This window comes from Lichenostomus cassidix, chromosome 2, assembly GCF_008360975.1.
Source record: "Lichenostomus cassidix isolate B80296 chromosome 2, HeHo_3.0, whole genome shotgun sequence".
In the NCBI taxonomy this organism is placed as follows: Eukaryota; Metazoa; Chordata; class Aves; order Passeriformes; family Meliphagidae; genus Lichenostomus; species Lichenostomus cassidix.
Genome location: NC_139482.1, coordinates 5,837,975 through 5,864,223, shown reverse-complemented (window position 1 = coordinate 5,864,223; position 26,249 = coordinate 5,837,975). Strand labels below are relative to the sequence as shown.

The following is a 26,249-nucleotide window of genomic DNA, read 5'->3' as shown; positions in this document are numbered from 1 at the left end:
TCCCTTTACCCTAGGAAGCTAAAGAAAACAGCCAAAGTAAGCAGTTACCTATTCAAATTTACATTCTAACCTTCCCAGAAATCCTAAAATCCCTTCTGTTGACATCCACCTTTTATGACTTTTGCTGTTGTATCAGCCATGAGTTGTTTTGCTTTGTCTCTACAAAGACTGATGCCACAGCTATAGTAAGGTTGTGTTGTAGGTCCACGGTTTTTTGGTATAAATAATGTTCCTGTGAAAATGTAGCAAAGAAGAAATGTGTTCAGGCAGTTTTGGGTTTGCACATATTTCTCTTCTAAACTTTTCTCTCTAGCATTTATGTTGCCTGGCAATATTTAGGATACAAGTGTGTACTGTCCTGTCACAGTGGGTACCTCAAACAGTTAAAATGGGTTACCTGACACACTCTGATAGCAAACTTTTGAAGCATAATTTGGATAAATCCCTTCATTATAGTTAAGGGAAACATTCTGTGGCAGTAGAACAAGCAGTCACAAAAAACCAGCTAGGAAATATTACATGTATAGTATCACCCCACTGGAAATTACAGCTCCTTTTAAAGAAACATTTTTTCTAGATCTTTACCCAATAATCTTTCTGTAAAATGACAGAACAAGGTTGTAAAGACATAATACTGTTAAAAGTGTCTTCTAATTTATCTAATCCTGTCCATAATGAACAGGACAGTGTTCTGACCATGATTTAGGCTGATTTAAGGGTGGGTTGTTCCCAGAAGGTGTGGTCCACTGTCACTCCTGCCCTGGACAATTCATGTGCCAGTGCTGATACAACTGGACAGGAGTTGGATCTGGATCTCATCTGGATAAAACCCAGTCTTTTCTTGTAATCCCTTTGGTTTTCAGCTGCATCAGTTTCCTGTTCTGACTCACTGTGTTGCCTACAAGCCAAAAGGAGCCAGAATGCAAAGCGAGGAGCAAAAGGAACGCCATGATCAGCAGCTCGTTCCAAAATTGGTTTATACAAATCGTGAGACTGCAGACACAGTGAAGGATGGGGTTTCAGCCTTTAGTTCTCCACTTTCTTCAGGTTTCCTTTTTGAGCAGAGTGGATGGTACATGTTTCCATTACAAATCTTTGTTGTATATTAAATTACTGCTTTTATTATCTTGAGTTTCTCATAGTACTCTTGCTCTGGACGTAGATTCTGCCACTGGAAAACCCTGATCTTGCAGTGTGCTCTGAGGTTCACAGCATTGTAGCATGAAATAGGCTTAACTGACTTCTTACAAACATATCATGTTCTGTAGTGGGTGAAATTCAATGCATACCTTTCAAGTCTTAGTGTCACTTCCAGCTACAAGCAACCTCAGAGTTGTACTTCCTCATGGCTAGTGCTTACTAGATAATTATAGGGAGTAAATTAAAAAAAAAAAAAGAAACAAAATCATGGCAGTTATTTCCAATCAGATATGTGATCTTCTCTTCCTCTGGTTAGGAAAAGATGTTAAAAACTCTTATCACTATCAAGGTACGCGATAAGGAAGATAAATAATTTAGAGCTTTTAAAGCTAGCTCCCAGAGATAATTAAAAGCTTCCAAAGTGCTTTGATTACTAGGCTGAGAATGTTATAAATTAATACTAACTGCTTTGGTATCTTATGTGACTGGTCAGCTAGAGCATTTATTGAAATCCTAGAAGTGTCTTCAAAATCCAGCTATGAATGAAATTCTTTAGAATTTTCAAAGGATCTTTACAGTGAAGAAGAAATGGATATTGTTAACTTCCTCATATGTCCTTAAAAGTGTGCTTTGAAAGAGGCAGCTTGGGAAAAGAAAAAAGCTGTCACCAGCAGTTAGTTTCCTTGCTTGAAACTTTGCTGGACTTGAGAAATTACAAGACAGCTTTCTGTTTTCCATAAATCTTGGCTCTCTCCCCCCCTCATAGCTTTAATTCTCATTATCTTTCATATTTCCCTACGTTATCTGCACATTACTGTGCTATCCTAGGTCTAATAAACCTTCCCTTCCTTGAAGGGCTTCCCGAACTTTTGAAGCTTGAACTTCCCCTTGGCACCACTAGGTTTAAAATGTGTCCTGATGACTCCTTTGGAGCACCATCCAGTGTGTCTGCCCACAAGATCTGCTGCCATTGCCAAAGAAATATTCTGTTTATCCCCTTCTGCAGCATCCGTGTCTGAGCTGGTCCTGCTGAGCTCCCTAAGCAGCCGGCGGGGACCTGCTCAGTACGGCTAAGGAAGCTCAGCTAAAGCTTAGCACACCTCACAGCCGAAATAAATGTAAATGACCGCTGTATTCCGAATATTTCCTGATTTCTCCCGCTCCTGCTGCAGCCCGGTTTGGGGGCTGTGATGCAGTGAGTCCCACCCGTGCTGAGCTGGAGCCTCCCGCGGCGGAGCTCCGTCCTTCCCACACCGCGCCTGGGCGCCTCGGGGAGCGCAGAGCCGCGCCGCTTCCCCGGGACACGCCGACATTCGGGCTGATCTCGAATTGTAACTTCATCTGGGATGGTTTGAAATGGAAGCGAGCGCGCCCGTGCCCAGAGCGGGTAGCCCGGGCTAGAGGGCACCTCTGAACAGAGCGGGTATCCCGGGATACACGCCGCTATGGAGGGTACCCCGGGATAGAGCGGGGATCCCGACCTGTGCAGAGGACATTCTGAGACACAGCAGCTATCCCGACGTGGAGAACACCTCGGGATTAGAGAGAACCTCGGAATAGAGGGGGTTTCCCGAGATAGAGGGCACCCCGGGGCCGGGAGAGCGGCTCGGCGCACTGCGGGAGCTCCCGTCGCACACAGGGGAAACCCCTCAACACCCCTACACCCCCCCCCCCGGGGGGTAGTGGAACCGTCCGCTTGCCCGCCGCTGCCTCGCAGGTGAACGCGCGGGAGCGTACCAACCCCCACTGGCGGGGGGAGCGAAGGGTTTCCCCCGGTCCGCCTTCTGTCGCACCGCTCTAGTCCAGGGCAGCCTGGAGAACAATCGACCCTGCGGAACGGGCTGCGAGAGGCGGCTGCCTCGGCAGAGCTCTCAGGGCACCAAACCTCCCCCTCCTCCTCCTCCCTTTTCCGCGCGGAAGTGGTAGCTCCCTCCCCCTCCCGCCGCTGACCAACGGGCTCGACTGCAGCAAAACGGAACGTACCAATCGCTCCGCCGGGGGGAGGGGGGAGCGGCGAGGCGTGGCGGGAAGCGCCGTCCTGCGAACGGGCGCCCGGGGAGCCGCTCCCGCCGAGCGGGGAAGAGGCGGCGCCCGCAGGAGGCACGGCCGGGGAGCCCGGGGGGAGCCCGGGGCTTCACGGGCTGGGGGAGGGCGAGCCTCGGTTCCTCCCCCCGGTTCCTCCCCCCGCGGTGTGTGCGAGCGAGCGGCAGCGTGTGCGGAGGCCGAGGGGCAGCAGCCGCCGTCCCGCCTTCCCTCCCCTCCGCCCGCTCCGCGCCGCCACTCCCCGCCCGATGCCGCCGCGGGGCCGGTGAGTGCGCGCCTGGATGCTCATCCCCTTCTCCTCTCTTCCCTCCCGCAGGCGGCGGCAGCGGCTCCGGCTCCCTCGCAGCTCCCGGCCGCCTCCGAAGGGATGCTGGAGAAACTAGAGCTCGAAGATGAAGGTAAAAGCCCACGGCGGCGGCGGGGGGTCGGGGGCGGGCCGGGGACACCCACACGGCCGGCGGGCTCGGGGCAGGGGACGGCAGCGGGGGATCCCCGGCGGGGAGCGGGGGATGTGCCGTGCCCGGGCCGTGTCCTTGCGGGGCGGGTCGGCGCGATCCCGCTGCGGAGCTTTGTCCCGCTGCCGGTGCCGCTGCCGGTGCCGTTCCCGCCGCGGCGCTTTGTGCCGGTGCCGCTCCGGGCAGCGCCGCGCTCACGGCACCCCCTCCTCCTCCCCGTAAAACACCCCTTCTCCTCCAATACGTCTGCCATACCAAATATAGACTTTGCGAGCGGCGATGGAAAGCTCTTTCAAGTGAAGCTTGCACTCCTTATGGCAGCGCATACATCTGTTCGGAGCGGCAGCTGTACGCTGAATTTTCCTTATGTGGCTGCGCTCTGTGGCTGTTCCTCGCTGTGCTCTGAGAGCTGCAGTTCTGACACACCGTGCTGTGCTCCACTGGGGCAACTCCTGGCGAGTTTGTCCCTCTTGCAGGCACTAAACCGTGCTGGGGGGAAGCGTGGATTTTTATTTTTTTTCCTCCAGCTTGCACCAAGCAGCCACTTTACCTCGGAAAGCTCCGTGCTGGATATCTCGAGCTTTCATTTTCAGAAAGGATTAGCTTAGTGGATGCAAATGTGGACGCATGGCTTAATCTCCATGCTCAGCATTGTGAAGTGGCTAAGACTTTATGGGATGTGTTTTGCTGTTGTTGGTAACTCCTATTGTAAAATGTAGGACAAATATTTAAGGAAAACTTTGAAAATAGCAGGCTGAGTCATTCTGTGAGAAGATATATATCTAAGCTGGTATGCTAATAAGGCAGCTTCTTGGTTACTAGCATGCTGCCTGCAGTTGTGGGACTGGTCTGGAAAAGTAACACCTTTTATTTTAATCTTTCTGTGTGTGAGAAAAGGAAGCTCTTAACAATTGCATTCTTTGAGCTGCTGCCTTTTTTTTTTTTTTTTTTTTTTTTTAGGAGTCCAGACAGAGTTTGAATTGCAATGAAATGCTTGTGCCTTTGTGCATCTTGAACATGCTTAAGTATGAGTATTTGGTGCAGGGGATCTGTTGCTAACTTGTAGGGTTTTTTTTTCCTTACACTGTTTAACTATTTTTAGTTAGGGGTTCATGTTATGCTTATGGCGAGGTAGAAAGTTACCAGTTTACCTATTTATTTTTACATAAAGCTTGCTACTGTGAGATACCAGTTCCTAAAACCTGCTGAATCATTAATAGTTAAGCCATATTAAAATCTGTTTTAAACATCTTACAAATTAAGTATATGAAGACAAATCAACAAACATTTAGTTTTGAAACACCTTTGTGCTTTTAAAAGTGTAACGTAGGATTATTCAGAGACACTTGATAAGGGTTGAAGATCTGCTTGTATTCTAAAGCCCTGCAATAAAATAATCAGAATTCTTAAGAAAGTTTAGTAGTTTTATTTTTTTTTTTTCTGATTCTCAGGCTTCTGTTTTGCTTTGTCTCCTAATTCATTTAGCTCTAAAGTTGAGGCTTTGTGGATGGATGCTCACGCTGGGTGGGTGAGAGCAGGTCAGGGACCTGTCAGAAGATCATGGCTAATAGCGAACTTCTGGCCAGTGTAAAGTAGTGTGTGGGTTTTGAAAGGAAGCAGTCACCTTATTAGCCTTTCAGACTAAATGAGAACCTAGCTTGAGGCCTAATTTTAAAGCCAAGTGTAAAGGATGTAGAGTGCTGTATTCAGAACCTAAGATGTGAGTAAAAGTGAGTGTGTATGTCAGACCAAAACCTTCTGCCCAGAGGGTTTCTCTGTGAGAAGGCCCAGAAAAAGAGAATCAGAGAAAATTAAGATGCAGCTGGAAATGCAGCAGCTTAGTTGCAGTACCTGTTTTATGACCTAAATTTTTGCACTGGTTGCTGTTGTGTTTGTGCTAATATTCGGGGTGGGAGAGTAAAATGACATCTGAGATGTTCACTTTCTTGTTGGATGGCAAGTAGTAAGTGCTCAGAAGTTGAGAAACACCTTAGAAATCTTGATAAGGTTTCATTAAGTGGCTGTAGCCAAACTGTAACTGATGATCTTTTGTCAAACTTAGTCTCTCTGCTGACACTTAAAATTGAGAGTTGAATGAGAAATTTGAAACTTGTTTTGGAACTGCTTTCCTGGCTGTCTTTGCTTTGGAGTATTTGCTCCTGTGAGCTTTCCAGTTCTGTGTCTATCAACAGTTGCTAACTATCTTGTGTATCAAATTATGCAGCAGTTTTGTTGAAACAGGGAGCTTAATAAAAAGAGCTGAAAAATGAAGCTCAATGTGTGCACTGAATGCCATCCAGGATGTGAAATGGATTTGTTTGTCCCTCTTAAAGGTTACACAAACGAGAATGGGAAAGCACAGAGGCATTCATTTAATTTGGATTCTAATTAAGAGAGTTAAATTGAAAAAATGGCACTAGAAAGATTTATGGTTTATGTAGTACTGTAATGAAGTATGCAGAGTTCGGCCTGATGATGTGATTTCTAAGTAAAACAGTGCTGTCAGCTGAAGAGCAATTTTAATTTCCATTATATACAAAGAATGTATGTAAACTGTTTTGTACCTAATTAGCATGGACCATGTTAGATAGGATGCTATTGTTGCAGAGGGAAGTGCTGGTCGTGTGTTCGGCTTAAAACATCTTCATCTATCTGGCTGAACTCTCAAAGATCAGGGTAATTTCTTACTGGTTCTGTCTAGGACTGACTTAATAATACTGCTTTGGTGATGTGTAAGTCTAAATCTTAAATGACGTTAAACAGTACCAGTGCACCACAGCTGAAACTGTAGGCTCATTATGTACACAGAGAAGGACTGGACAGGCCAGGGATATTTATTTTATTTAGGGCTCCCTAAAGGACCTTTTCCAAGCAGCAGTCAGAGCAGGAAAGTAAAAACTCCCCTGTAAGAAGTCCAGAGTCTCTTTTTAAACTGGAGGGTGCTCAGCTTAAAAATAAAGAGAAAACTTTGAGTAAAATATTCTGAACTCATCTTTCTCAGTATTCATTGGACGGGAATGACCTACATACATTCCTCAAAAGGTGTGAAAGCTACCTGTTGATGGGTTTGGACTTTCTCGTTATAGCCTGAAATACAATGCTGAGACCTCTCATGAATGTCATAAATGATCAAAAACTGGTTGTCTTCATACATATTATGGGTTTTATTCTTCAGCTCTAGTGTTTGTGCAATAATGTTTCTTTAGTAAGGATGTTTCTACTTCTGATCAGTGTCAAGAGTAGTTCTGGGTTTTCTTTTATGGATGATATGATGAGCTTGGGAAAGGACAAGGAAAAAATATTCCAAAGATCTAATATAAAAAAAGGACTTCAGTTAATGATTTACACTTACAAGCTTTAATTTGTTAAGCTGGAATTCCGTAAATGGTTGTGTTCCAACATCTACCTGTGCTGTGAGAAACTAGGTTAGAGTAGCAAATGGGTGCCTGTCAGGTGTATTGATTCAGTGGGTATAGTGTTAGCATGTTAGTGTGGAAACCAGCTTTGTTGCAATATTGTTTCTCATCCATTTTAATCTCTTCCTTCTGCTCACCTTGAGTAATAAAGTAGCATCTGCTGGAAACAGAATTATCTACTTTTCTGTAGCATCTGCAAAACCCTTTTAGAGGTGTTTTCTGCAGACTGAGTTAATTGCAGGGCTCTGCTGTATCTGGGTTCATTTCCTAGTCTTAAAAAAGGGAATTCTGCAAAGTGTCTGCAGCAGTTGTAGCATCAGCGTCATGGCACCAATGTGCTCCCTCTTGAATGCTCTACTTCTCTGGATTGTTGCACAAAGCAGGGTTTAGACATTGGATAAACAGTTTGCATTAGGGTGGAATCTCTCCTAGTAATGCTCTGGCCTTCATCTCTTCTGTTCCCTGCTCCTTTCTGCCTGTCTCGTGAAATGGACTTTCACCAGTAATTGCATCTTCACTGCTGTTGTGTCTGGGGTCATTCCTTCCCTGCTCTGCAGGTTTTCTCACTGTGTCTTATTACAAGTAGTTCTTGAGCTCTTCCTGTCTGCCAGCCTCCTGCTGTCAAGTGAATATCTGAATAGAGGTATGAAAACAGATGTCACTCTGGGGCCAAAAATAATTAAAAGAAGCTTGTAATAAAATGCATGTTAATAGGCAGGTTGGGTTTTGTTTCCTTCTTAAGACTGAAGGATCAAGGGCTTGGGTTAGGAGGTGGTAAAGTTAAGCCATTGTTTTGCAACTGTAATTAATTTCTAATAAACATTCATTATGTGATTGTTAAAGCTGATGTTCTCTGGCACATAGAAATGGCATTTTGCCCACAAGGTGTGCTTTGAGATACCAGGGAGCATGGGGATAGTGATAAGGGGATGTTTTGTATTAACTTTTCCATAGCAGTTTAGAACCCTGAGTAAACGTTGAAAGAAATTGTTAAGCAGGGATGATAATTGGTATTTACAGGGTTCATACAATCTTTCCTATGATGTACTTTCCAAAGCTGTTATGGAATAACATACTTGGAGTATTCAGATGTTCAGCTTTGTTATTTTATGCAAGAAATCATGACCGAGTGCTCCACTGTCATAGACAACCTATTCTTTGTCTTCCAATTGGCTGTATAACATCATACATTATCTTTGTTTCCCCCAGGAAACTTCCATCTTTAAAGTTTAAAGATGAAAATTCTGTATAAAATGATATGTGACTAAAAGTATAAAGCTTGATTGAGCAGTGCAGGAGAAGCTATCGGAAGTTTCCTTGTCTTCAATGAAGGCTGTTCCTGTGATCCACACAGGAGTCTTTATCTTGTGCAAGTACTGCCAGGGGTTCATGGCAGGCTAGTGCTCACTCTCTCCAGACTCCTGTTTTCCTGCTCCTACATGAGATACAACTGTCTTATTAACATGGTATTAAGCCTTACAGTGAGGAAAGCCCTACTCTGTTTTGACTAGGAAATAACCCATTTAATAAGCAGCTGAAGTTTGCCGTCTTTCTCAGGAAGCAAACATTTTTAAGCCTTACCCACCTGGGAAGTGATGTTCTAGGACAGCAAAAGATACACAGGACATGCTTCAAAACATTGCTTTGGGTCTTGAGGGATAGAGGAGCTTCTTGATGAAAAAGCTTTAATAAATTTTAATATGGTCAAAACATGTATTTTCCCTAACTTGCTTATGGGAACAGCGAAGGCATTCTGGTTGAGACTTCCTAGAAATTGCTTACCATGGCAGTGATTCCATGTAATTGCTTTGGCAAAGCTGCAGGGAACTGAGAACAGTTTTACAGGAAGTGTTGAGGCCAAGTGTGTCCAGCCAGTGTTGCACCTGCATGATTTGCAAACATTATCTTCCGAGTGAAAGCCGTTGCTGGCTGGCAGCTATCCCTGAGGAATGTTGGGACAACGAGGTGTTCTCTCATACTTAAATGACATTGCTGCTTCAGGTGGTGTTTGTTAGTGTTTGGCCTAGTCCTGTTTTACTGTCACCTTTACCAGCCACTCCTGCTGCTGCTGTCACTTCTGTCTGCATCAGATGAGGGACAAAGTCAACTTTGTGAGAAACTTGCCTGGTCCAGAAGCTGCTTGGTTTGATAGTGGAGCTGTCATAGCTGGTAAACAGCTGCTTGATACAAAGTCAAAGTCTTTGGCCAATATCATCTTGATTTCCTGGTTGAGAGGTGTTGAGTTCACAGTGTCGTGCTTGAGCAAGGATAGAACTGGAAAATGTGACAATGTCAGTGTGGCTACAAAATGCTGTTTGTTATTCGTCTGTGACTGCTTTGCTGGGCATTATCAGGATGGAGGAGGGTGACAACAGAGTCCTTTCCTTACAAAACTTCCTGGTGGGTGGTCTGTAAAGTTCTATCCAATAGACTTCTTTAATGCCCTGCACATACATAGGCAGCACAGTACAGATGAAACAGGGTAACTGTCTTGATGGTTTGATACCCTCTGCTGTTAGATTTGGCTGTCCTGATCGAGTCAGTGCTCTTGGAAAATCCAGTGCCTTGGGGCATGGCTGAGTTCTGAATGGAGGTGACTTAGTTCAAACTGAAATAATGCCAGTGGGACAGGAATGACAGCAGAATATGTGCATCAGTTGGCTCAATCTAACTGTTGCTAAACAATCACAAGAAATGTTTCTGCTTATTAATCATCTGCAGCAGATGTGAGTGTTCTGTAAGATAGGACTTTTTGTAACGTGCCCTGTGGTTTCGATAACTTAAGGGTGCATGATCACAGCATTTGGAGCCTTAAGTCATGTCGCTGACTTCAGTTGTGCTTTTTGTTAGGAGCTTGATCTTTGGGTAGCAATGATCTGCCTGCAGGTACTTTGTTGATTTGAATATTTTTGGCTTCCAGAATGTACAACTGTATTAACATTGGATGGGTTTGGGGAAGTAGATAAGTCTGAAACATGTTAAGAAATGCAGCATTTCCAGAATAAGTACAGGAGCTGATGGCATTGTTTTTCAGAGCAGTTCTTGCATCTTGAAACAAAATGTTCCTCTCCATAGTGAGACTGTTTGCCTCGGGTGCCTGTTGTGGTGGGCTTGGCTGTGGCTCTTCTATGAGTAAAGACTGATGAAAGGAAAACCTGTGATCTTTCTTGTGATGGAGTATTTAGTTTTTACATTAGGCATTTTAAGAGACAATCAAAAAGGGGTTTTTTTCCTACCAGTCCCTTACACTGTGAGGTTCTTTTCTGCTGCTTATATTGAATTTCTGCTGATGTAAAGACAGAGAGAAAAAGGATGTCTGAGGTGCTGGAGAAGGGAGCAAACTGAGATGAGCATAGAAAAAGGCCACTTACAAGGAAAACCATAAGGCTATGCTCATTTAGCTCAGTAAAAGGAAAACCAAGAAGGGATGTGATTACACTATGCATGAAAACATCATTTAAGGGTTGAGAAGGGGGTAAACACCAAGGAGGGAAATTAAATGAAGAACAACATTGGGACAAGAATAAATAGATACAAACTCTTCCTATAAGAGCTTTGAAACAGTATTCTAACTTCCAGCATAGTCGCTGTAGGTTGGGTTGTAGGATAGACTTTAATGCTTTGACCTGGTTCAGGATGGAGCAGGATCACTGGGGCAAGGGAATTGTGTGGCTGCCTTTGACAGAAGTCTCTGAATGCCAGAGTGCAGAATGCTTGAGTTAGGGAGTTGTTGGTTCTTTTTCTGTGTAGCTTCAAGCTGCACCTGCTGTAGGTAAATCTCACTAAGTGGAATATTGAAACAGCACACTTGATAGTCTGTTAAAGTGTGCATTCAGATTCATACATTTTTATGAGAAATGCCAATAATAGCTATTTAGAAGGTGTTGGCATGCATAGCGAGGGAAGGAGAAGAAATGGAAATGTAAATACCGAATTATTAAAAGCTTCAAGTTAAGAGGTAAGTAATCATTCAGGATTTGAGACTAGCAATTTTTTAGACCTCACAAAAGTGTTTCTCTAGCAAACATAGTCCAAAGTCCTTACAGCTTAAGCTTAAAAACAGTATTTCTTCCTTAAAACATTGATACTTTGAGTTTAGTCTTCAGTGGAAGATTGTCTCCAGATTAAATATTTGCCCTGTTCAGTAGGGATGTGGCTGTGGCTTGGGAAGATGCTCTGTGCTCATTTTGAAAAAACTTGTCATGTGATTAATGCTTTGGTTAAGCTGCATGTTTAGGTTTGATCTTAAACTAATTCCTGGAAGACTTAAATGACTGTTTCTTTTCTCAAATGTGTGCAAAGTGTGTATCTGGTAGGACTTAAGCTTCTTTTAAAGATACACCAAAATTTCAAAGTGTTTACTAATCTTCCAGCAGAAATACAGGCTGGTTTATTCACTCATTAATCACATACCTTAAACTTTCCTTGAATTCACCTCTACACAGAGTGGTTGCTGATATTAATATTCAGTAGTTTAATACCATTTTTAGTTTCTTGCGTTTCGTGTCTCGCAGTCTTGAAGAGCAGGCCCACATTCCAGACAGGCGACATCTTAATTTAGATCTTTGTTTGGGATGCTTAGGGAAAAAAATCCTAGTGCCTGTTGTCAAGGGAAGATCTTGAACATGTTTCAGAAAATTCTTCAGGTCAACTTACTCTTTGTTGCGGTGAAAATCTTAGAGGCGTTAAGGTTGCAGGCTGAAGTTGCTACCTTTATTCACAAAACCTCAGTGATGCTTTTCTCGAAGTACAAACCTTTGACCAAAAGTTGATTTAAGAGATATGGAACTGTTTCAGAAGTATTCAGTAGGACTTCTGATACTGTTCACTAGTTAGTTCCTAAACAAGGCAGCTCTTGCTTGTAAACAAATAAGTTTCTCTGCCTGTCTGGACAAGGAACTTCAGAGTTACTATGATTAGCTCTGGAATGTGAAGTTTCTTAAGCTGCCCATCACTTTTTTTTTGTCTGTCTCAAATCTCACAATAATCATTTGCTTATCCATACTGCCAGTGGAGAGCTACAGTAAAACAGAAGTGTTAACTTTTCAGCCCAGTTATCAGGACTTACTAACTCCAATAATGAGGAACAAAATTCAGTGCAGGATTTTGAAGCATGCTGCGGATATAAGACTGCAACACAATCTTTCATTGTTTCAAGCAGCTGTTTGTATCAGTTCTGTCTTACAAGTCTTAGCTGCTGCTGAAGTTTGGAGATGTCTAGGTATTTAAACCTCAAAAACAGAAAAGCGGATCTTTTGAAGTATTGTCAGGAACTAATAACTTTTTTGTTCTAAGCAGGATGTGCTTTTGTAGACAGTTGTCTCATTCCACGTTTAGGAGCTTTAAGGAAGGAGGTTGTACAATGTCCTGAGGTTGCTTTGTTCTGTGTAACCAGCTTCTGGAATGCATTAATAGCTCTCTAACACCTGTGGTGGTTTTTTTGTTTGCCCATTGTTTTGTTTAAGCAAACTGCCTTTTCTTCCCTGCTTCTGCTATGGCAAATTAGGTTAATAACAAGGTACTTCTCTCTCAGTAGTGGTGATATTTAGTCACTCCCATAATTTGCACTCTTCCAGTTGAGTGTTTCTTTCAAATTTTGGTGTTTTCTGAAAAATTGTATTAACTCCAAGCCACTTATAAATTCAGTTTGAAGACACATTGAGGGTTTGTCTTGCAACCATTTCTAACTCTTACTGCAAGCTCTCTGAAGCATGTTCTGTTCCTGTTTTGAAGATCACTAAGCAGAATGTTGAATAAAATGAAGCCCTGATCCTCTGATACTCTCTTGTAATGGGAAGTATCAGACATTTCCAGAGTGACTTGTAGATATGTAAAGTCCTGCAGGATGAGCTTGCATGCCATTCTGCACTACCTGGTTTGCATAAGGTGGACCTTGCAAATGTTCCAGCTTGAAGAAGAGTTTGGACTCCATGTCTTGTTAAAAACACAGAGTTGTCATCCAGTCTTGCAAACCCACTGAAAAAAAGACATATTACTGGTTTTACTGCAGCTGTGATTGCTTTTAGGCAGCTACCATGGGGTGATTCTGCTCTGTCTTTTCCTCATGCAGTAATATTCATGCTTACTTTGAAATTACTGTCTCAAGCATCCTGTGATTTTTTTTTTTATTATTATTTTTATTTTGTGTCTACCCTCTTTTTCATCCAGTTGATCATTTTATTCTGAGTAAAAACTGATTAGTCTGAGCTGTTCCTGACACAGCCATATTGACTTTCTTCTTTGCTTTTTATGAGCTGCCTTTACAGGTGCTTACAAATACATTGGTTTTAATACCTTGCTTCCATACACTCCTAGGAATTCTTACTGCTTTTGGATTTGCTTGGCTTTCCTTTACACTGGTACTATATCTTCTCCTTCATGAACTTCCAGAGTTCAGGAATGGTTGCTTTTGGCTAGGGTGATTCCTGTTCACACATGTGATAACCTGCTGTCTCTGCATGAAGCAACTCCTTGTGACAGGGAGAGAAAACATCTCAATTACCTTGGTGATCTAAAGTGACTGAACAGTTGCACAAACTCTGGAACTCATGAAACATTCTAAAATTTGTGCAAAAAAAAAGATGCATGTGATACCGAAGGTTATGTTTGAAAGTGTCTTAAGCAATTCTGAATATAATTCTTAAAGGTGTTATAGTTTCTTTTAGGTTGTTACTGTTATTAGAAGGATTAGCCTTTTTCTGAAGACCTGAGCAGTAAGACAGTGCATTTGTTTCTGTATTCACTGTTATTTTTCTGTTCATCTACCTATTCTCTCCTCTTACTTTGTGTGCCTCTGGACTCTTCCTGTTTGTAGGAAGAAGTGCAGCTGGCAAGGGAGAGCTCCCTTACTGTATTGTTGTTCCTGTGTGCTCACACTTCTTTTTAAAGTCCTTTTCCTCTGTCACATCATATATCCATGCTGCTATATGCAATTGAATTAATCTTGGAACACTGAAGAAGCTCCTGATACTGATCTCTAGATACATTTCCTATCACTTCTTTGTATCAGATTTTCTTACATCTATGAACTTGCTGTAATCTTCCTTTATCTGCCAGCTCATGCATTCCTTTAGATCAGGGTGGGAAATGTTCAATCTGCAGCATCCATATCGTATAGCCCGTGGCTGCATGAATAATGCTACTGTGTAACTTCAGTGTGTGGTCTTCCAGGGTATTTTAAAGTTCTTTGCAGCTCTCAGAAAGAAAATTAAAGTCTTGTTTCTGTCTCTACATCCTCTGTTCCTTGCATTCAAAAGCCTTTCAGCTTGTGATGGAGTTGTCAACCCCTGTCACTGTCATCATACTATTTCCTACATATTGGACTGTAATGTTTGTTTTTTCCCCTGTATAATTGGAAGTAGTCCATTGCTAGTCTTGGTTGCCATCTCTGCAACAAATTTTTGTCAAGCATGTTCTAAAACTTTTGGGGTTGTTCTGTGCAGAGCCAGGAGTTGGACTCTGATCCTTGTGGGTCCCTTCCAGCTTAGGGTATTCTCTGGGTCTGCCATTTATCTCCTGCCATATAGAGCAGGTATCTTTGTAACCATCTCTTCCTGCTTTTTCTGTTGTTTCTTACCACTTGGTCTTATCCTGTGGCTAATTACACAGGTGGTTATTTTGGTGGTGGTTTTTCTTTTTCTGAGATGAATTTCCTCCTGAATAAACAAATCAAATGACACAGTACAGCATTGCTTCTTTTCTCCTGTGCTTGCCCTTCTTGATCTATGTTAGTATTCCCTTCCTACCAAGTCTGACATTGATTCTGGTGTCTGGTTTCTTGTCCCGTTTCCAGAGCTCTTGGCTCCTTAGCCAGACAGCTCAGCAGACTGAGCAGTCATGCCCCCTTTCTGCATTATTCTGTGACAAAATTACAGTTTCTTGTTCTTTTCTGACAGTCCCTCGGTTCCCATGCTTTTCACAGGATATACCATGTACATTTTAATTTGTACATCATTCAAACCTACCTAAAAATTTACCATATTAACCATATTTGTCTAATAGAAGGTGGGTTGAAGTAAAGCTGTTGCTCATGATCACAGCAGTACCCAGTACACAGGGAATACTGCATCCCTCTGCAGAATCTGTTCCTGTCTGTCCCTTTGCTGAAGAATGCTGATAAAATCCTAGCTGCACATTTGATCCCCAGAACATTATTCTTGAAACTCTACTTGATTCAGATGCCTCCATTTCCCTTAAAAGCTGTGTTTCAGGGCCTGTTGGTGAGACTAGTTCATGGTTCTTTCTCAGCAGTGTCACTGTTGCTCTTGGAGTGGATGAACTATCCACTGTGGATTTTTTTTCCACATCTATGTTGTGTTAATGACTTACACTAGAACTCCTACAATCTCCAGCACTGTGAAAGCTGTGTGGGAGGTTATCAAGGATATTAAGGAACTCCTTCAGTAAATTCAGACCAGGAGTAATTGGAAGCTTTAAAGCCAGTTTTGGTGACAGCTTTCAGATAAAACCACAGTCAGAAGAAAAATTTACAAGGTTAATGATGTCTTTTACCTGTTGTATTCTCTGCCAAGGGTTATCTGTAACAGGCGGGAGAGAGAGGGTGACTTGTTCTTGGCTTATTGAAGTGATTGCTGGCCCTGGTGTCTTCTGGCAGCATCTGGCACAGCTAAGCTGATCTTACCTGTGGATGCTGTCCTTGTCCTGTGTAGCTTCTAGTGTAAGGAAAGGGCAGGAGATACATAAATATGTGTATATGTATGTATGAGAGAATAGTGCAGAGTACTTTGTTATAACACCTTTTAATAAAGTTGGTTGGTATAATTACACCAGTAAATTTACTTAATGTATTGTTGTTGGATCAGTTTGATAGTAAACATCGTGATGAAAAAATCTTGGGTCTCTAATATTTTAATTCTCTGGCATCTGAAATGTGATACTCAACATATCACATGACTTTTAAAATAGAAATATGGCTTGGAGTAACCTGCAGATATGTATGTGTGCAGTAACAGAAAATAAAATGGATTTTCCACTAACTAGGTTGTTTAGTACAAGTGAGAACATCATAAAACTACATTTCTACTTCCCCCATTCCTTTTATCCACTGAATCTGGCTGAGGGGAGGTGATTACGCCAGTAATAGTCAAGGTGAAGAGTACTGCTTGGAGCTGGGAGTGCTTAGCTCAGCTCCTGCTGTTGTAAGAAAATGTTAAGCTTTTTAGGTTGCACAGTTTCCGTACTGATTCTTATTAAAAAAAAGTCAGGGGGAATGGTGTAATTACTGTGTATATTTGTGGTTTCTGCCTTCCTCCAAGCTCTTCACCAGGTTGGGCAGTTAGGTGAGTGTATTTTTTACATTCTGCTATCTGCTGGTTTTTTTCTGCTTTTTAAAGGACCTTTAAAATTCAGCAGTTAATTTCACAGGAAACTTCGAGACATCAGTTATGCAATGGGTTGTTTAGGTTCCTAAGTCTGTGTTCCTCAAATGATTGAGAGTTGCCAGAGTTCCCAGCTCTCAATCTAACCATGAGGCCAGAGGTGCTATGGAGAGCTGCTGTGGCATGGTTGTGGTGCAATGAGCTCTTTAAAGAAGTTGAGAGAAACCAGCCTCTGTGGAACCTCTGGCTTCCTTTCAAATGCTCCTGGAACCAATGACTGAACTTGAAATATGACTGGGTACCAGGGGCATAATGCAGCTGTAACATAAAATATAATGGGAAAGGTCATGATGTTGTATTGTTGACATTAAGAAGCACATGTGGTCCAGGATCTTGTGTTGGGCCAGCGCAGTAAGAATGCAGCACAGAAATACAGCCTGTGGTTTGCAGTAGACACTTCTGAGGAACTTTCTATAGGTTTTTATATTGCAGTGTTTGGAAGGTTTTCCGTGAGTGTTGACATTATATTCCTATTCTCCATCTGCAGGCATTTCTTCTTCTTTTTTTTTTTGTTTTTTTCCTCTTCTGCTTTTGAAGGCCTTGAAATTCTGAGGGGAAAGCTACAGTAGGAAAGCCCCCTATGTGGTGGCAAAGGTATGAGTGCAACTGAAGGTATCTGTAGATCTCTGAGGAAATGGCTTCAGCAATGCTGCAGAAGTTTCTGTGTCATTCAGATGATAGTTCTACCTTCAGGCTCTCTGAATAGACAATTATTACTGAGTCCCACTGCAGTCTCTGAGTCAGTATTGTTGAATAATTAATCTGTCAAAAAAACCCACAAAAACCTATGATGCTCTTGTAAATAATATTTACTGGCTGCAATAAAAAAACAGAAGGATGGTTAATGTTGTGAAGGGCAGGAGAAAGAAAAGAAGTAAAAATCATTTTAGTGAAGAAGATTGGGGAACAGAGTGGCAGAAATACAAATAGATTGATATTCTATTCTCTAATGGCTCTATAACAGTAGGAATAAAAAAAATGCCCATGCAGAGAATTTACTCTGTAAAACCTATATGACAAGGTGATCAACTTCAGGTGTTAAACTGTCAAAATCTTGTAACTTTCTGGGTGACTTCTCTTTCTGCTCTATTAAAAATCCCAAAAAGCAGCACTGGGAATTTGGATATTTTTGCCTTCACATGTATCCTGGGGAGATGGGGTGCACATGGGAAATGTCCACTTGCAAAATAACTTTCAGATGAATCTTCAAGAGATAAGCTTTCATGAGTGAGCACCCCCATGGAAATACACATTCAACTACTTATTAGTGGATTCTTCTCCTCCCTGATTGTGCTCTAGATTCAGATGCCTCCTGCTGGGAATCTGCTCTGTGAGCCAGCTGATCTCCAGATCATGAGCTGTAGAGATCTGAGGTTTGGCTGGAGGCAGTTCTGTGTTCATATCTCCTGCATGTTGGGCTGATGATGTCAGGCACAGATCAGAGATGATGTGCAGAGACTCAGGAAGAATGGAAGTCAAACCAGAAGGGATTTGTCTGTGTCCATCTGAGGGAAGTGCTGCTTTGCAGGTGCTGCATAAAACTGCAGAAGCTGAACAGTAGCCAGAAGGGATGAGAATTTATTGGGAAAACAAATAAGACTGGTACAAGAAACTAAGCAGGTAATAAAGTAGAAGTTTCCTCCTGGAGATAAGGGTGTTGGTATTTGATTATTTATGTTTGCAGCACAGTGGTGGTTGGATACAACCCAAAGCAGAAGGCTTGTCCTCTGGAAGGGGAGAGGAAGAGTAAAGAAGGTTATGCCCTGTGCAGTTGTGCTGTGCAGGAAAGATGAGTGTGAGTGCATCCCTGAGATGTGCTGAGCCTTTGGTTTGGGAGATCTTTTCCTTCATTGGACAGCTGTGTAAATACATAATACATGTATCATATACGATACCTGTGCAAAGAATTGGGCTGCAGCAACTGTTTAGTATTCCTAGGTAGCTGAAGGTGTTGGAAGGGCGTTAATATCCTTTCCAACAGACACTTGATGGAGTAGTGTAGGACATGAGAATTAATCAGTGTTCCTTATGTTTTGCATGTTTAGTTAGTAACTAATAAAGTGGTGCATTGTACTTATGTGTAATATGAGGATCTTCTGTAGAAATAAACCTCAGTTCCAGCTGGACAATTGGATCCTTGTCCAGATCCTTCTAGAGTTTCCTAGTTATTCACTGGGGTGTTCAGACCGCTCACAGATGGTTATCTCATGCTTCTGAGTATTTTTAATTGTAACTTTCCAGTTAAAATTAGAGGGAAGCAGTCACTTTGTGGTGTCTCCTCTGAGCTGGAAGACAGCACAGGGTGAGATAACACTTAACCAGTCCTGTGCATCTGTGTGGGGATTGTTGAGGTCCAATTGAAATTGTGTTTGGAGGGTGGGAACATGTGGTGAGAGAGGAGGGTTTTTGGGCACACCTTCACCATGCTGGTCAGAGTTCTGGCTGTGGCTGCTGTGAACAGCCTCCTCTGATTGAATTGTTCTGGCTCACTGTGCTTCTTATCCTGATAGATTTGAAAATTGTTGGGGAGTTGGCAAGACTCTGTGGAGCCATGATGTGCTCTAAGAGTGTTCATTTTTTTCCAGCTGGTTGTTTTGTGGTTTTTAGAATCATTGAATCATTTAGGTTGGAAAAGATGTCTAAGGTCATCAAGTCCAACTGCTAACACCATGTTCATCTTCCCATGTCCCCAGGTGCCACATTCAGACATTCTTTGAACATATCCAGGGTTGTTGATTCCACTGTTTGGATGGAATTTGAGTTGTTCCCATGCTTGTTTCTCCCTGTAGTATCTTAATTGTTTACAAACTTGAGATTAAAGTAAATAAGGACTCTGATACTTCACAGACGGACTGCAATTAGGGTTGGAGAAGCAAACCATAACTTTTTAAAGACCAGGCTGATTGGTCATTTAATTGTTCTTATAATATTGTTTGTATTGCTTAGTATCTCATCCCCTCCCTGCTCCTAGTTTGTGTATCTAAACAAACCAACCAACCAAAGCTAACACAACAAAATCCCTGACAACTCCATTGTAGGGTCATTAAATAGATTTCACACAGACAGTAGCTGTTTATGGTACTGCAGAAGTTAGAGGATGATAGGTGTTAGTATATTACTGAGTTAGACAAAGATTTCTCTGTCCCAAACTACTTTTTCTACCTCTTCTATACATGCCCTGGATGAGTGAGTGCCAAGTTGCCCTTTGGGATCACCTCAGGAAGGTGGTTTCCTACCAGCATTGTCCACATCTGTCTGCCTAGTCCTTTCCCTCTGTTTCCTCACATGGTTTCCTAATCTCTTACCAATTTTTCCGAGTTCCTGCTATTTCAGCCAGTGGTCCTCACTTCTGTAGGAACATAAATCAAACAAATATTTTCTTTTCTTCCATGACGTCCACATTGGACTCTGTCTTCTGTATTCCTATGGAACTTCTATTTCATGTTGCTTGTGTTTTGGAGGGAGACAGGGTTTATTTATTTATTTATTTATTTAAAGACTTATGGGAGTAGGAGATGAAGAACTTGCTTAATGTGTTAGAAGAGTGTGGATCCTGGAGCAGCCACTTGTAGGGGAGATCCGGCTTTGCTTCTGTAAAACTGGACTAACAAGGCTGTGCTGAGCCATTTAGTGGCAACGACAAATAATTTGTCCAGAGCAAGATAACTAGATTTTGAGCAAATCTACCAAATGAGAATTTTGAGTTTTTGACTCTCTAACATGAAGTTCTTTAATGGACAGTAGGTATTTCAAGCGTTTTTTAAAATTTGTCGGTTTTTTTATTCTGCTCTTCAAAAGTTTAACATATGACCAGGTTTCTGTGGAATTATTACAGAGTCTAAAAAGGTATATCTCTGATGGAGTGATTGTCCTTGATCAAGTTCTAGATACCTGCTGCAAAGAATGGAGGGCCAAACTGCTTTTAAAAAAATCACATTAATGTTCCTGAGCAGATTTGGGGGTTATATGCACATGCACCTGAACTCTGACTAATGCAAAGGAGATTTAAGTAATGTGGACTGGATTGCATGTCTTTGCTACAGACATGCCACTAAAACCACTCCAGCCATATGGATCCTGTTTTTGTAGCTCAAGTGTTGGATTTGCGATGCTCTGTAGCCTGAAGAGCATGGAGCTGATTACGGAACTTGCCTGCTGCCTCTTTAGAAAATAGAAAATTGCTATGTGAAAAATGGAGCAGGCAGAGGTAAGATTCAAGAAATACTAATTTAAAGAGCTTGAGTTAGTCAAGCCTGACTCTACTTAAGTTTCAAACTGTCTTCCTCTGTATAACTAGAGTTCAGATGCATGTTCCAGTAGGTTGCTGTTGGGGAACAAAAAAGAAATACTTTTTAGAAGTGTAACTCTCCAGCACAGAAGTCCTTTCTCATCAAAGAACAATGCATTTTGTCTTTGTTCCATTTAATCTGAAAGGAAAGATGAGTCTGAAATGCAAAGTGCAAACCTGAGACTGTCTGTCCAGATCTGAAAGTGTGAATTTGAGTTTTGCTTTAGGCTCATCCTTCTGCAGTGGTGTTCAGTTGATTTGGCATGTTTTTTACTACTTTTTTTTTTTTTTTGAGGTTACCTAAATAAAACAACATAATGTTTTTACTTGCAGCACTTGAAGAATCGGAAAGTGACATTTATGTGCGATTCATGAGGTCACACAAGTGTTATGACATTGTTCCAACAAGCTCTAAGCTTGTTGTTTTCGACACTACGCTACAAGTGAGTATTTTCCTTTCAGTCTGCCTTTGCTTGCAGTTTATTTTTTTTTAAATGAGTGTTTCCTGAGTGTTAAATGAAATGTGATCTCTTGAAGAGAAGTACTCCCATAGTGCTGTGCTTTGACTGTACAAAATTATATTGTTTCAACAGTGTCTTTCATGTTATGCTAGAGGAGGAGTTGGGGAAAGACTTCCTAGCAGAACAGAAAGATAAGGTGTAATTTGGTTTGCAGTTGGAATCTCTATTAAAAAAAACATTCCAGACAAACCCAAACTTATTTTGGGTTCTTCATGGCTACCTGAATCTACACAAAGACATTTGCTGTAAGATCCTTGTGCAACAGCTAAAGAGTACCCAGGTGTTGGAAGCCTGTTCCTGCTATACTGATAAGACAATTTAGGTCTCAAATGAATGGCTTAATTATGCAAATTATTACATTCTCCAGAAAATTTTTGTTTTCAGTTTCTCATTTTGCATTTAATCAGTAAATCATCTGCTAGACTCTTGGCTCTGTCTGAAGAGTTTGTTTGCCAAAAGGAGGCATTAGCTGCCTGCTATAGAAACAGACTAATCTGTTCTGCAGTGTGGTAGAAAGCTGTGGCTTTCTTTGTTTCCCGGATTTTGCAATTGGTGTTTTTTTTTGCTTGCTTTGGATTTTGCTGTTTCAGTGTGTTTTTCCTTGTAAAGATGCTCCAATTCTGACTTTACTAAGCCCATTAAGTAATTTTGGTCTGGAATGTACTACTCAGACCTCAGCTTTCCACAGTCAGAGGCAGCCATGTAACAGATACTCATTCCCAAAACATTCACAAAACCATCTTGTGTGTCAGATAATTGTATATAATGCTGGATTGAGTGCTCTGATCTGAAAGGTGGAAAATCTACATTGACTTTTTCACCATCTTAGATGGGAAAAAGTTCTGCAGTGTTTCCATGCTGCCTGAAAGAGAGGATGACTGTCAGTATCCAGTAGTATTTGAGAAGAGCTGAAAGAGCAACAGTAATCCCCACCATCCTAAATCTGCTAAACACTAAACAGGTAGATCTGAATGCTTACCTGGCCTACACTGCTAGGAGGTCTTTAAAATACTTCTGTTCAGCATTTCCCTCTAGTTCTTTACCTGGCACCATATGTTAAATGTGCTGCCATCAGTATCTTCAAAATACATTATGGTCAGTCAGTTTGATTCATGTGGCTAGTGCACAAATAAGTCAGGAATACAAAAACTGAATTTTTTTTGTTTGTTTGGGTTTTTTTTGTCTAAAACACCAGAATAAGTACATGGTGGAGAATTGACCCAGTAAGGGTGGTCAAATAAAAGCTTCTGAACTGTTCTATGTGTTTTAATTTTTAATGTATAAATTACTTATTGTCCACTACTTTAGGACTTCATATCAGTTCCTATTTTGAAAACACAGTACACAGCTCTGAAACATTCAGTGTCCATGAATCCTCTCACATGGATGTTTGTGTTTTCTGGGTCTGTTTCATTCCTACCCACATGAGTGTTTCTCCTCATTTAAAACCAAACAAACTAAAAACATCCACTGAAAAAAGACTCGGTGCCTTGAAAAAGTTTTCCAGAGATTTGAATTCAGGTTTTTAATAATGTTAGAGCTAAAACACACAATTTAGGGGCTCACTTCTTGCCTCTCTTAATGTAAGTTAGTAATGATCAGTGGAGGGAGAATTAAAAATGGAGCTGGGTTGTGTTCTCATGGCATCCTTTGAAAGATTCTGGATTTTGGATTTTTGTTTGACTGCAGTATCCAGTCTCCCTCTGCTGGTCAGCAATCACAGGACACATCACATGTTTCTACCCTGGAAAATTATTCATGAGATACTGTGACAGTATTCTAAACTTTTAGTTAGCTGTGGGAAAACTGGAGATGTTACCATTCTATAACATGGCACCAGTTATACCACTGAAGCAACATTGATTCATTAAAGTAAATGTTTAATCTCAGTGTCCCTCAGGGAACTGGTGTAAAGATTCATAAAGAATCTTGTTTATAGCCCTAAGAGAGGGGATGGTCAGGTGCCCTTACATTGGATTAAACAACAGAAATAGCAGCTCATAGAGCAGGATTGGGCTGAGAGTCTCCTCAGTCCTGCTTATGTGTCAGTCAGAAAGCGTGGGGGGCTTGATTCCAGCATCTGGCACAGTTCTCTGGGCTGGAATGTCCAGAGCACACGTGTGCTTCATCTGCCACCTGCACAGGGCTGTGACAGCTGTGCTGTGCCTCTGGCACCTCTGCTGGGCAGCAGCTCGTGTGGGGCAGCAGATCTGTGCCTCAGCAGGACAATGTGCCCCTTGGCACACAGCATCTCTGCTAAATAAACACAGTGTGCTGAGCCCTGCTCTGTTTACCTGCCAGAGGCCAACTAGCATGGCTCAGTTTGCCTCAGTGAGGTTTCACTTGGAGTTTCCCTAAAACAGGATCTGCATCTGGTCTGTCTGCCTGCCTGGAGTGGTGCCTACCCTGTGCTGAACCCTTGTAGTGGCAGATGTTGCCTGGGAAAGTGCTGGCTGGCACAGTTCTCTTGATTTAGACTGACAGTGGACTGTTCTTTCACCCTTTCAGTTTATTAATACTTGCTTGCGCCTCATAAATATTTATAGAATCACACTGAACTTCATGGCTGTGGCTTTTCCCCTGCCTGTGACCCACGAGTGCTCCTTGTTTGTGACAAGCTGCAGCCTTTGGCTTTTCCCAGGGAAGATGATGCTATCTTTGCTTGGCACACATTAAAGAAACTTTATAAAGTCTGATCTGACCAGGAAGGGAGTCGGGAGACAATTAAATGTTATGAGCTTTCCTGTGAAGTCTGGAAATTTGACTCTGTGGATGGTGGAGAAATTGGGCAAGTTGCAACAGCATGCAGCTCACAGTGGATAAACTTTCTCATCTTTTGCACATCTGCTGAGATGCAAACAACAGGAGGATAAACTCTTCACAGCCCCTGGGAGGGGATAGGGACATCGTCCCTTGAAGGGCTACTCTGAGCACTCACTTACTGTTCTTCTTCATTCCAGTTATGCTAGATATAAATGGATCTGGATTGTCTTTATGATAGACTTCAGGAAATCACTGAGCTGAATGCAGATTGATTGGTCACCAGCTTGTGTCTTCACCACAGCATTTCAGCACTGTATAAGTGTTTGTGCATTTAGTGTACAGATGATCTGGGGGAAGGAGGGGACACCCAGGTCTGCCTTTCCTTTCTTTTTGTTGGTTTTAACTTGTGCATACATACAGTATGGTGTGGTACATACAGTGACACAGCAATCTGACTTTTTCATTTGATGGAAAATAATTCCTGTATTAAATTCAAAGATGAACAAAATATAGAACTTTGTTCACATTTTATCAGTCAGACTACTTTGTCTAACATCATCTAATGTGATTTCACATTTTTCCTTGTTACTCCATGCATCTGTTTCCTTCAGAGACCAATGCATTCCACCCCCCTCTGCCATCCTGAACTGTATTAGCATTTTTTAAGGAAATGCCTCTTACCTAGCTTATAGCAATCTCCAAAGCTTAACTCCAGAAGCTTTCTTAAGGCCAGATTTTTGTCTGACCTTGAAAGAAATGTATTAATTTGTTGTGGCTTTGCCCAGACTACATAAAGATGAGAAGGATTAGCTTGTTTTCTAGCACAGAGCAATTAACCCTTGAAGAGGAGTGTAGAAGGTAAGTCTAAGACAAGTACTTCCCTGCTTTGCATCAAGCAGCAATCTGCAGTCCAAGAATGATCTGTTAGCAAAGGTAGTGGCTGTGTCTTGTGGAGTTTGCATAAGCTCTCTTTGGGTCAGAAGCTCTACCTAATCTTTGACTAAATTATATTCTTACCTGTTACAAATAAATTTAGCTTTTAATAATAAAACACATGGAGTTTTTTCTTACCATGACCTGAAACTGTTTTTGAAGCATTTGTCCAGCAGTTTTTCAACTAATAAAAACCATGTTTATGTGGAAACAGCCATCAGAATAAACTTTCAGAATCCTAAAGACTCTTTCCTTTTATTTCCTTCTATATCCTGAAGAAATCTTTGCGTGACTTGGTTAAATTATTTAATCTGTCTGTTTAATGAAATTATCTAAGTTGTTAATGGACCAGATGTTGTTATCACCAATAGGATTTTGTCAGAACCTGTCACGCTAGTAGGTGCTCAAATACTTTTCTACCACAAAACTAAAAAAAAAAAGTTTTAAACAATGTTCTGGAAACTTCTTTGGTGATTTGACAAGCTGGCAGTAAATATTCTGTGTAACTTCTGCAGAGCATGCAATGGATTCAACATTAGAAGAATGGAAGTGGATTTATATTTCTCTTCCTTGTGCTGACTCTATTCAGTTAAAGGATTTATTATTCTGGTTCTCTCCAGGTCATTCTTGACTGGGGTGTTGCCTCTCTCCACGGTAATGAGATAAATCAGGCTTCCAGGAATAATGCTCCAGAATCTTTTGCTCCCAGAACCACAGAGCAGACTCTGGGTCTGCTGTGACACAGCTTTACAAAAGGATTGACTGTCTCTTTCTTAGTTGGCTTTGAGGTTTTTCCCTGATGAAGCTGCTGCTGTCTGCATTTCTGAGGAGTGTGAATACCCCTCCTTGCTTACCCTGCCCACAGAACTGTAAGAGAATCATCTAATTTAGCTTCTAACCAGCATGTGGGCTGAGGCAGTTGAGCAGCCACATAAAAGCTCCCTTCATTGAGATCAGGCTGGAATCAGTAGTATAATATGGAAAGGCTGTTGTGTTTTTTCAGAGCTTCTCCTGTTGCTTGTGTACAAGCATAGGAGTTTAATTTCTGCTGCTCTCAAACCAATAGGAAGCATTCCTTTGTGGATCTTGGAGAAGTCATAGGTGCCTCTTAAGCAGAAATTTCTGCACAGGGTGTAAGTAAGGTGTTAGTGCTTGGCTGAGTGAAAATCATGTATTATCATTCTTCTTGCCTTCCCTGCCCCATCACCACTTTTTTGGTAAGATCTTAATCTGTGAAAGAATTTCTGTGCCCTTCTCCATGCAGCTGATCCCACTGGCTCTGCCCAGCAGAT

The 26,249-nt window shown here is 41.9% G+C and overlaps 1 protein-coding gene across 5 annotated transcripts in view; it reads left to right on the top strand.

The window, feature by feature from the left end:
• Positions 1 to 26,249, top strand: part of PRKAG2 (protein kinase AMP-activated non-catalytic subunit gamma 2) — a 206,258-nt gene that overhangs the window by 159,322 nt on the left and 20,687 nt on the right. For 4 of the 5 annotated variants that reach the window (XM_085050220.1, XM_085050221.1, XM_085050223.1 and 1 more), the window contains 2 exons: positions 3,500 to 3,581; positions 21,074 to 21,183. In XM_085050220.1, the coding sequence (XP_084906346.1) occupies positions 3,500 to 3,581; positions 21,074 to 21,183 (192 nt within the window). Of the gene's footprint in view, positions 1 to 3,104; positions 3,241 to 3,499; positions 3,582 to 21,073; positions 21,184 to 26,249 lie in introns of those variants that run through there. The other variant, XM_085050224.1, reaches the window with a different exon arrangement.